At 37.8% G+C, this 12,779-nt stretch overlaps 1 protein-coding gene across 1 annotated transcript in view; it reads right to left on the reverse strand.

Moving 5' to 3' along the window:
- Positions 1 to 865: 865 nt before the first annotated feature.
- LOC126764666 (cell adhesion molecule 2-like) overlaps positions 866 to 12,779 on the reverse strand; it is a 61,549-nt gene continuing 49,635 nt past the window's right edge. The window contains exons 4-5 of the mRNA XM_050482323.1: positions 959 to 1,089; positions 866 to 892 (exon numbers count right to left, since the gene is read on the reverse strand). Of these exons, the coding sequence (XP_050338280.1) occupies positions 866 to 892; positions 959 to 1,089 (158 nt within the window). The remainder of the gene's footprint in view (positions 893 to 958; positions 1,090 to 12,779) is intronic.

A 12,779-nucleotide genomic window follows, 5' to 3' on the forward strand; every position in this document is an offset into this window, starting at 1 on the left:
TAATGAGTTCAGTTATACTATATGGGGCTCCAATATGGATACAGGCGCTAGACATAAAATCATATCCTATACCAATCAACATGCAGTGCACATAGTCTTTCTGCAATACGCGTGATAAATGCTTACCCAACCATATCAAATGACGCTGCTGGGGTATTAGGCAGTATTGCACCGAATGACATCCACAGGAGAGAATCGAAAGCATCACAATGTGGCAGCAGCGGTAAAACTACTTTTTTAAAATATTTTTTTGTTTTAATTTTTTATAAAATTTTTTTATTTAAATATTTTTTTTTTTGCTTCAGAAGCTACCTTATCAAATATCGTCAAAACTTTAGTCTATACTGTCCGACGTGTACAGAGTGTATAGAAAACTCTGAATACGTGTTCTTTATTGCCCTGGGATTTCAAGTATAAGAGAAAAGCTGAAAAATATCCTTGGAGGTAGTATAACGATAAAAATTTGACTGCACTTATGTGTGAGTCCTCTGTAAAATGGAAAGCTGTCAGCGAAGCGGCAGCACTAATTATGACAAGACTGAGACATTAACAACAGTTTAGGCAATAGAGAAGACTTTAATGTCTTCTTCTCTCCCACGAAGTAATGCTTTGTCCAGTGGTCCCGTGGGAGAGACATGAGACGGGTTAGGTTTAGCGAAATAAAGTCCGGCACTCTGGCTTTCGATGCTTCCTCCTACTAAAAAAAAATTTCAGACATCTCACTGAACTGGAATAGAAATTAAACGCCTGTGCAAATTTTGTATTGGCCACAAGGGGCTTAGCTAAATTATAATATCAAACACAGTTCTATTTTTCTATAGATTCACAAAGAACTGCATATAGCAGTCCAAGTCCGATCTCTGGATCAGCCATCTAACTTAACAAAACCTAACTTGAATAAAAATTTGAATGACAGTTAAAATCTATACAAGGCATTAATGAATTCTTATGTACATACGTTATGACGCCAATCAACTCTGTAAACGAATGGGTGTGCATTTATTACACAGTCAAAATAGACATCTGCCCCTTCTCTAATTGTATTTTGCTTTAAAGATGTTCCAAGTCGTATTTGAACTTCCGGAATATCTGTAATGAAATAAAAAAGAAATATTCATAAAAGTTGAATATTGTAATAGAATTTACTAAATGCAAGTAAAACAGGCTAAGTTCGGTTGCCACCGAACCTTTTTATTCTCTTGTAACTTGCAAGAATCAAAGCAAGGGAAGTACCTTAAGATGTAAAACGTCAACCTGACGATCGGAATCTAAGCAATTTTATGTATATACATACATATATTTTTGTTAGAAAAATTGAACTCATTATACAATATGTATCTGGGAGTTAGGGTAGCATCGACCCGATTTTATCTACTTTTTTCAAGCTTTTAATATGTCGCATACCAAAAAAATGTTTGCTGTGATTCACTATGATACCATCAACACGCGTATAGAGTAAATTCAGCTGGATATTATATATTTTTTACTGGTGGCTAGGTCAAGTCAATTGCTAAAACTTTATTTATTTTAGGCAGAAGAATGCACTGTTATGAGTAAAACACGCTTTATAATTTTCATTGAGATAGCTCAAGTATTGGTCGATATACTTATTATATCATATATTCGGTATATGAGGGCTCAGGGAAATACTGCCCGATTCAAAACATTTTTGATACAACGAGACACTATTGTAACAGTACCGTTATTTGGGGAGTGAGTGGGGTTATCCCCTGATTTCGTACGTTTTCGTACTGTCGGTAAGGGTTCGTATAATATTTGCGCTAGGCTAATTTGGTTGATGTAGATTTAGTGGTTTAGGAGATATGTAAATTAAACTTGCGAGAAGTTGCGGCCACGCCCACTTTTTCTAGAGTTTTTGCCCACTGGTGCTACTGCCATCCCCTGTGTCAAATTACAGTTCTATATCTTAATTTAGTGACTAGTTATGGTACGTTAAAGTTTTCGGTAAATGACCATATAAGGAACCCATATACCAAGTTTCATCAAGATATCTCAATTCAAGTTCAAATCAAGTTGCAGATTGCACTGACGTACAGACAGACAGTTAACCGGACAACTTTTCTCGTCATCCTGATCATTCATATATATTTAACCCTATATCTCCTTCACTTAGTTTCAGGTAATAAAAACAACCGTTAGGTGAACAAAACTATTATACACTGTAGCCACAGGTTGCAAGAGTATAAAAACAAAATAGATATTTCATAACTATTCATATTTTAGTACAGTATAACTACTCCATATACGTCTGCAGATATGTATATGTGTCAATATGGTCTTCTTCAGATACTGGGGTCGAATCGTTACATCCGTGCACGGATCGGCAAACATACGAAAGAAAGTTACGTGATACGCCAATCGTATGCGGTGATTGGCATTATGACATACGATAGCAAACGGATCGTAATGTATTTTAAATTCACTAAAGTTTTTAATATCCACATTGCTTTGGATCATATGTTTAGGTCACAATAGATGTAGAACTGTCAAAACTGTTGCAAAATTTTCAATAAACTAACAAAAGCTACTTAAATATCAAAATTAATCCAACTTTGTTTTTTCATTTGAGCTCTAGTGAAAGTGATGGGGATAAAAAACTAGTGCGGAGATAGCTAAGAGATCGTAGCAATAGCGTAGGTATAAACAAGTAAGGAAGGGCTAAGTTCGGGTGTCACCGAACATTTTATACTCTCGCATGATTAAATGATAATCGAGATTTCATTATACGTCATTAACATATTTTTCAAATACCGTATTTTTGTAAAGTTTTATTCCGCTATCATCATTGGTTCCTAATGTATGTACTCGTATTATACAGAAAAGGCATCATATGGAATTCAAAATAGCGTTATATTGGAAGAAGGCGTAGTTGTGAACCGATTTCACCTATATTTTGTACATGTCATCAGAGTGTTAAGAAAATATTATATACCGAATTTCATTGAAATCGGTTTAGTAGTTCCTGAGATATGGTTTTTGGTCCATAAGTGGGCGAGGCCACGCCCATTTTCAATTTTTAAAAAACGCCTGGATGCAGCTTCCTTCTGCAATTTCTTCCGTAAAATTTAGTGTTTCTGACGTTTTTTGTTAGTCCGTTAACGCACTTTTAGTGATTTTCAACATAACCTTTGTATGGCAGGTGGGCGTGGTTATTATCCGATTTCTTCCATTTTTGAACTGTGTATGGAAGTGCCTGAAAAAAACGGCTTTGTAGAGTTTGGTTGACATAGCTATAGTATTTTCTGAGATATGTACAAAAAACTTAGTAGGGGGCGGGGCCACGCCCACTTTTCCAAAAAAATTATGTCCAACTATGCCCCTCCCTAATGCAATCCTTTGTGCCAAATTTTACTTTAATATCTTTATTTATGGCTTAGTTATGACACTTTATAGGTTTTCGGTTTCCGCCATTTTGTGGGCGTGGCAGTGGGCCGATTTTGCCCATCTTCGAACTTAACCTTCTTATGGAGCCAAGAAATACGTGTACAAAGTTTCATTAAGATATCTCAATTTTTACTCAAGTTACAGCTTGCACGTACGGACGGACAGACGGACGGACGGACAGACAGACATCCGGATTTCAACTCTACTCGTCACCCTGATCACTTTGGTATATATAACCCTATATCTGACTCTTTTAGTTTTAGGACTTACAAACAACCGTTATGTGAACAAAACTATAATACTCTCCTTAGCAACTTTGTTGCGAGAGTATAAAAAAATTATGAATCCTCATTAACAAAATTTTCCTTGTAGATGTATCGTTGAACATAGCATTGGAATCTTAAAAAGACGGTGGAGAATTTCAGGAAATTAGCAAGAGAGGAAGGTATCACCCCACAAAAGTGGAAGATTTGCTAACGTTTGTGAGGCGTTACATAACATCTGCATAAAATTTACAACAAGTTGCGACCCTCAAATTTGCGATTCTTGTCACACACAAGAAATGGACACCGGGGCAAATAAAGTATTATTTAATAAATTTAATTCAGAAATGTATATGCTCTTAACCTTGCAAATAATTTTATTTTTATTGTCAACTCAAATACAAAAATTTTGTTCATATATGTAAATAAATTTACCAACGACGATGCGAACGAACGGATACGTTTATATACTCGTTCACGTATGTCGTCATACCAGATTACGATAGAAGCGCTACGATCACGTATGTCATAATACGAAATACAGGCTTTTACGTGACGAGTGATATGTTCACGGATGTAACGATTCGACCCCTGAATTTTTTGAAGCTTTTATTTAGATATTGCGTATGAATATGGACCAAATTAGAAGCGATAAAGCAATGTATTAATATAAAAATTTGGTGGGTTATAAGATCACCACTTTTCATATTTCTCTACATACTCTTCGGTTGAAGATTAGTTTTGCTTTTAAAATCGTATATTCAAATCACCACGCTATAACTTTTATAAATAAATCATTTTATGAAATTACCATAATATTTCACCACCCGTTCATTATAAAACAAAATAATTTCACGCTATTCGAGATTAAAATTTTTAGTAAGAACTGACACTCTACTCGGCACTTTCATTAGAATTGCCTTCTGGCACTCCTGCAGCCCTTATATAGATCGTTACCAAACAAATTTCTCTGTGTAGATGATTCTAGAAAGTTATAAAGGATTCTGTTTGATTCTGACATTGTTTTCACCACATTGAAAAAAGTGGAAAAAATTTGATAATAAAACGCATTTCTTCAACTTCACATATCAAATGAACAAAAGAGGATTCATGGAAAAGTAAATACTTTAGTTTTAGTTTTAAATAATTGTTACCCTAATACAGTACAATCTCACATAAGCGGATACTAATAGGACCAATGATTTCATTATAAAACCAAAACCAAAAGGCTAATTTTGGGTGCAACCGAACATTTTGTACTCTTACAACTTGCTAGAATGTAACGCTGGGAAATCCCTTAAAATGTAAAACGTCAAGAAACAGTCGTCGCACTCGTGACTAGACGTGGGTACCTGTTGTCGACAGCCTTACCCCACGGCGCTGAAAAGCACAAGACAATGCCAGGCATTTTCAGTACCAATTGGCAGTGTGGAATGTACACACTAACCACTTTGGTAGAGTTCGAGGCCCTTCTAAAGCCTCCGCCGTACTTTGGGTAAGGCACCCGAGTGCAATGACACTCCACATTCTACTTCACTCCACTGACAAAGTGTCAGTTTTTTCCGCATTTGGGTTTTAACCACAACCACCACGATACTCCCCGAGGGCCCGTCGTATGAGCAGGTTAGAACGAACTTCAAGGTCTCTTGCTCCCCGTGGTACCAGACTTAAGTATCCGGTCAGACCTCGTAGCCAAAACTACCACCAGTTGAGCTTCCATACAGCTCTGGACTGGTGGCCAGGGGTTGAACCCCATACACACACCACTCATACAAAAATTAACCCAAATTGCCAGCTAAACGCCTTCGCCGCTTAAGCAACCGACAAGTGGAGTTCACTCCGCTAATATATGTTCATCCATCCAGTCCACCTAATCCACCTAATCCCCATACCCCCCTGATGTCTGAGTTCGTCGTGCATTTTGTATTCCAGTACTCTGCCCCCGCCCAACAAAAACGACCTGACTTATAGGTCCTTCTGATACATAAATGTATTCAGAGGCCCATGCGCCGTAAGCAGAAAACCCAGACTCAGACAAAGTTTGAAGTTTGGGTTATCTTCAACAAACTCAACGTCCCGAATGTACTCATAAGTCACTCGGCCATTAGAAGTATTGTCCCAACGTTCTTGCCACCTACACCTGATTACCTAGAAGCCTCCTGCTCTCTAGATAACCCTCCTCCTCCACATCATGATCGGAAATCCAGTCATTCCGCAGCATTGACACACTCGAGCCCCTCTTTAACCTAAATGGAATAGCACGTTGAATAAAAAATCAGGTCAACAGGGTGTGCACCTAACAGAACCTGCATAGCATCCGTTTAGACGGTGCGACATACAGGCAAAAAAGCAAGCATGATACGACGCTAAATTGAGAGGAGCTTGGGGTCCAGTCTGTCGAGACTGCTTCTCACCACACAGCTGCTCCATAACTGGCACAGGCTACAAACCAGCCACGATATATGGTGCGAACATGCCTTTTCCCTGACCGAATATCAAATTAAAGAACTTACAAAAAATAATTGCCATTCAAAAATTCGTTATAAATGTAAATTATTTGTTTTAAAAATAATTTTTGTTTGCTATAATTTACACCTAATACCCGGAATTGAGTAAGGATTTGGAAGTATCAATTATTTTATATTTTCCTCAGATTTCCAGCTATCCATAAAAGATAGATAGGATAAGATAAATAACTTTTAAAAACCCCATTATTTATTTCTTTACGAATTACTTATTATTTCAAATCTCGTTTCTTCACCGTCTTCACCAAACTTTCAAATATCACTTCCAACTTTTAAAATTCAAAATTTCTTTTTGCGCTCTTGTTGAGCTATATAAGCTTTATTACTTATCACTTCAATTGCAAATTGTACAATGTTTTCTTATAAATAAATATTTTTACACTTTACGCTTCTTTGATGCAAATAGGCACACTACACCAATTACTATCGCATATAGCGATATTAAAAGTTAAATGTTATTAAGCCAAAGTTAAATATATAAACTGAATGATGAAAGCCGAATAAAAACGAATAATCTTGATATATAATGACCGGATGATGCAAAGGATGCAACGTTCAGGAAAAATGTTCAAATAGACGTTGCGGGCAAGTTGCCTGCTGGACCGCTGGTGGACGTACGGGATGGAGGTCGGAGAAACGTAAACGGTGAATATAATTGATGTGTCGATGCGAACTTTCTAGAATGTTAAAATGGACGGGTTTTTTAAATAGACGATTTCAAATAGACGATTGCGAATAGACGATGCGTGCAGCGGCGAACGTGACTTCTAGAAGAATGTAGAACCAAAAAACGGCACAGCGTCACCTTCTCGTTGGTATAAGATGAAAAATGGAACAAAAACAGTTTGGTGTGGAGATGATCAATGATGCCATAATTAACATGTGGATGTGGAGAGTGTTGTATTCACTGGTCAGTGATGCCCTGTTTTTTTCTACTTAACATGTTGATGTGGAGAGTGTTGTATTCACTTATCAGTGATGCCCTTTAGTTATAGTTCAACATCCCGGCCCCCCTAGGCGAGTACTAGCCTAGTAGACGCTGTAGTGCCTGTAACGTAGCTACAACGCCGCTCAGGCCGGTGGGGCGGTGAGGTTGTAGCCTTATTTGGTTTCGCGTGGATGTCGTATTGAGGGGGCGCCAGGACCATCCAGCTTCTGGATGCCATGCCACACGGTTAGACTGCGATCGTCGGGTGGCCGTACGGCGGCGGAGGACAGTGGGTGAGCCAGGATGTCCGGCGTTCCGGTGGAGTAACGTATGATGCGGTCTTTCACACAACCGGCACAAGGTATCAGATTCGCATTCAAGCGTGGCGTGTGACTGGGCCAAGCAGTTTAAATAATGCCCATGTGCCTGTGCCACCTTCTGACGTTGTACGGGTAACATTCCCTTGATAATAGAGCAATGCTGCAGCCTATGTGAACGGCAACAGAGCGGACATCTGGTGCGGTGCGGTTTCGGAGGCGCCGGCGTCGCTGCTGCGCGTGTTGAGCTTCGTGCCACGGTTGGCGGCGTTGCTGCCGTGATGGTTCGGGGCGCTGCTACTGGAACAGTTCCAGAGCGAGGCACAGTAACAGCCGAACCGAGAGTTGGCGTGGGGGTTACAGGTGTATCGGCATCCATATCAATCTGTGAGAAGAAAGAGAAAATCGTAATGATTATAATTTGATTGCCTGTAAGCGTGCATGAACAGGGTGCCACGTTAGGGGGCATGACTAAATGATCGTCCGTCTATGGGGTTGCGATATATATGTAGGTCTACGTTTGTCTCACGGCTTGAAGCTTATTGTAATTATCTTTGCGGTTTTTTCTTAATGATATTATTAATTTATTTTCTTTTTCCCGTCTTTTCAGATCGGTTTAGGAATGATTATTATTTACGGTTTCGTAAGTGGCAGCAGTTGGTAAGAAACATAATTTGACAAGCGGCCGGGTTAGCGTTCCGTTTTGCGTACGGAGATCCACCACCCGGATGTGACCGTCTGAACCGTAGTGAAGTTTCTCTATGCGGCCAAGCGCCATTCTGTGGGGGGGGGGGAGACAATCGTCGTGGACTAGTACACAATCTCCAAGCATTGGAGCCTGTTCTGGAATTTTCCATTTATACCTTTTGTGAAGGTCTTTTAAATACTCTTCTTTCCATCGTCGGCTGAAATTATGATGGAGAATTTTAATTCGTTCCCATCTGTTTAGTAAGGATGGCGACTCCATGCCTGGCTCAGGTGTGGCCAGAATGGGCGCTCCTTTAAGAAAATGCCCTGGGGTAAGGGCAGCAAAGTCGGAGGGATCTTGCGAGAGTGCAGCGAGAGGCCGTGAGTTGAGAACGGCTTCGATTCTTGTTAACAATGTCGTGAATTCTTCATAATTGAATTTGAGGTTGCCAGCGAGCTTCCTGAAATGAGATTTAAAGCTCTTTACCGCTGATTCCCATAAACCACCCATATGAGGAGCGCTTGGGAGGATGAATTGCCAGTTTATACCTTGAGGGGCGTATTTTTGAACAATGTCAGGTGAGACATGTTCCATGAACTCCACAAACTGTTTCTCAGTAGCTCTTTGAGCTCCAATAAATGTTTTGCCATTATCGCTCATGATTTTTGAGGGAAACCCACGTCTTGCAACGAAGCGAGCAAATGCGGCAAGAAAAGCCTCCATGGTCAGATTAGTACAAAGCTCTAGGTGTATTGCTTTTGTTGTGAAACAGAGTTGCGGTTGCAACTAAACCCGTGGCTCTTTTTGAGAAAGCGCTAGTTTGGGGTGTTTTGGGGAAATTATTGAAGTGCAACATTGAATGATGCCTTTCGTGGCAATATACGCAATTGAATTTGCTTTCGCAATTATTTAGATTGTGAGAATGGGACAAACAATTTCTGCAGAGTCTTTTTGATCCGACAAAGTTGTTCCTTTCATTAGTATTCAATTTTTTAAACTTATCGCAAGATTTGAGTTTATGCCCTCCTGAGCATAGTTCGCATGACGTATGATTGTTTTGTTCGGAAGTGAACGATTGTGTTTTGAAAAAACTACGATTTAAGTTGTTGTTGTTATTAGCTTGGTGTCGCATGAAGCTGCGATTTAGGTCATGTTGAACGTTTTTAGTTCTGACCATTTTTTTATCTACCCGTTCCGCGATTTCATATTGGGTAGTTAGGAAATCTTTCATCTGTTGCCACGTTGGGCACTTTCTTCGCGAAGAGAGCGATTGCTCCCACAAAAGCAACGATTTTTCTGGTAATGCCGCGGAGCATATGTTTACCAGTATGGGGTCCCAATTGTCAGTGGGAATATTTTGTGTCGTTAGAACCGATAAACAATTCGAAACAGTGGATTGAAGTTTTATGAATTCTTCACTTGTTTCTCTCTGAATTTTTGGTAAATTCATCAATATGGTCACTTGTTTGTCGACCAGTATTCTTTCATTCTCGTATCGTTCTTTTAAAGCTTCCCAAGCTAAATTGAAATTGTTGTCATTAAGAGCGAACTGTTTTACTATGACGCCTGCTTGACCTTTAGTTTTGTATCGGAGGTGATACAATTTTTGTGCATTAGATAATTTTGGGTGGTTTATGTAAACGGCGGTGAACATGTCCCGGAAGGACGGCCATTGTTCATAACCCCCTTGAAAAATTTCTGTGTCACATGCTGGCACTTTGAGGTGAATACCTGAACCTGCCTCTTGGGCCTGTGTTTGTGGTAGTTCTACTCTTAGTTGTGGATTTGGTGCGATTGACCTTGTTAATTTTAATTGATCAGAGATCATGGCTTTTGTCTCTTCATATTGGTCAAGACAATTTTCATATTTGGAGTAAGCCGAGGTTTTGAAATTTTCCGGAAGATCCGAATCATCCGTTTCTACAATGGCGTCATAGGCCGCTTGGAGACGTGTCCAAAAATTGTCAAGGTTTTGATTCTTGATTTCTAGTACCGATTCAGAATTATTTAGAATCGGTGAAGATGAGAATCGAGTGCAGTATCGTATTAAGCTGTCACTCTCTGATAAAAATTTAGCGTATGAAATATCTTTACCCCGTTTTCGTTTTGTAGCACCTTGCTTCGAGCGTGTAGCTTCTGCCGGTGTACATGGACTTTTTTCATACGAAATCATTTTTGGTATTTTTAGAAATTGATGAGACTTAGAATCCTTTGAATCTGTGTTCATTTAGATGAAAAATGGTAATATATGTATATATACAATTTCTGATTTAAAGCAAACGGATAAATTTAGAGAACCGTAAAGCTCTTTCACGTCGATAAGAGCTTTAATTTCTGTTAAAAGTAATAAATTGCGCGTTTTTCAGATTTAGCGTTTAAGCGGTTGTATGTAGTTTGGTTTTAAACTTTATATATTATATATATGCGGACTTATCTGAATGTCCCTGTTTGTGAACTCGTTAAAGCGGTCAGTACACTTTGTCAATATGTATGCACGATATGTGCTCAAAGTAATCCTGCTTGTTCTAAGACGAAGAACAAGAAATAGTTGCCGGTATGGTTTAATATATGTACTATGTGTATGTACAGATTAATGCGTATGTAAATTTTATTTTATTAATGTATGTGAATATATATATATGGATATAAATATTGAAGATGGTATATGTTAACTTGTAATATATGGTAATGTATGTATATTGAATATCTATGTATGTTTGATTTTATTTTGTGTATTTAGCAGGTATGTACACCTATGTGTATANCTTTTTTTCTTTTTTTTGTTTTTTACACAACCGCTTTGCAATACTTTGGACTAGTATTGCCAATATGGGCTTCAAACATACATATATACAGTGCTGAGATACTAATGGGAATCGATACGACTCACTTTGGGGGGTGTAAATGTTTCCATATAGGGGGGGGGGGGGGGGGTTGTTTAATTAAATTTTTTTTTTTTTTTTTTTTTGTTTTTGTTCGTATAGTAGATATCAATATTTATTTCACCTTAATATCGATAACTATTTTCCAACACCAATAATAGTTAAGGGGGCAGAAAACTTTGGAGAAGCTAGCCACATACAAAATCTTCACTGCTTTTACTTTATTGCTTTTTTGTTATATTCTTTCACTTTACATTTACACCACCTCTTTCATTTGCTTGGGAATTTATTAAAAAATGTTGTTGTAATCTGTATGCACTGTATGTGACTCTTTCTGTTTCCACTTCGTAAAATAAAAATTTGTTGCAATACGTTTTCGTTTTCTGCGTATTTGTGAAAACTAATTGATTTTACAAGTGAACTCTTTTGTTTGCCTTTTGCAGAAAAATAAGTACACAAATTTATGTGGAGATCTGCTACACGCCGCGCTATCAACCGAATCACTTGTCGTCGTTTGTTTTTTTTTTTTTTTGTACGATTGCATAATATGTGTATATGTGTTCACTTTGTCACTGTACCCTTCCGAAAATCTTTGTCTCTTGTGTAAAAGTTGTAACTGTATTTTTTTTTTTGTTTTAAGCGCATATATATATAACTGTATATATATATATATATTTATGTATATCAATGTATACTGTTTTGTTTTACCGCACTTTATAACCGTTGTTTTAGAGGTATTTATTATATATGTATAAAAAATTTTTTTTTTTTTCCAATACCGCACACCGTCAAGAATTTGAATAAATTGCTGCCCAAATTTGCACACAAAGGCGTTAATCACTTATGCGCATCCTGCATCATTGTTTCTCACAATAATTCACAAAACCAACCGACTTCAAAAAAAATTAAGCAAACTTCTCGATCATATCATGAATTTTTCGTTTTTTTTTTTGAAGATTCACAGTAAATCACAATATTCTTGACGTTGTGAAATTTTTAATCAAATGCACGAATTTACCACAGCCACGAAACTTTTCACCATTCACTTCCTTAGCCGTTTTGATTTTAGTTTTTCACCACAGTGCCTTTCTTTTTCTCTCGAAGGACCATATTTATTTCTTTACGAATTACTTATTATTTCAAATCTCGTTTCTTCACCGTCTTCACCAAACTTTCAAATATCACTTCCAACTTTTAAAATTCAAAATTTCTTTTTGCGCTCTTGTTGAGCTATATAAGCTTTATTACTTATCACTTCAATTGCAAATTGCATGTACAATGTTTTCTTATAAATAAATATTTTTACACTTTACGCTTCTTTGATGCAAATAGGCACACTACACCAATTACTATCGCATATAGCGATATTAAAAGTTAAATGTTATTAAGCCAAAGTTAAATATATAAACTGAATGATGAAAGCCGAATAAAAACGAATAATCTTGATATATAATGACCGGATGATGCAAAGGATGCAACGTTCAGGAAAAATGTTCAAATAGACGTTGCGGGCAAGTTGCCTGCTGGACCGCTGGTGGACGTACGGGATGGAGGTCGGAGAAACGGTGAATATAATTGATGTGTCGATGCGAACTTTCTAGAATGTTAAAATGGACGGGTTTTTTAAATAGACGATTTCAAATAGACGATTGCGAATATTAGACGATGCGTGCAGCGGCGAACGTGACTTCTAGAGAATGTAGAACCAAAAAAACGGCACAGCGTCACCTTCTCGTTGGTATAAGATGAAAAATGGAACAAAAACAGTTTG

Source organism: Bactrocera neohumeralis, unplaced genomic scaffold (genome assembly GCF_024586455.1).
Source record: "Bactrocera neohumeralis isolate Rockhampton unplaced genomic scaffold, APGP_CSIRO_Bneo_wtdbg2-racon-allhic-juicebox.fasta_v2 cluster09, whole genome shotgun sequence".
NCBI lineage: Eukaryota > Metazoa > Arthropoda > Insecta > Diptera > Tephritidae > Bactrocera > Bactrocera neohumeralis.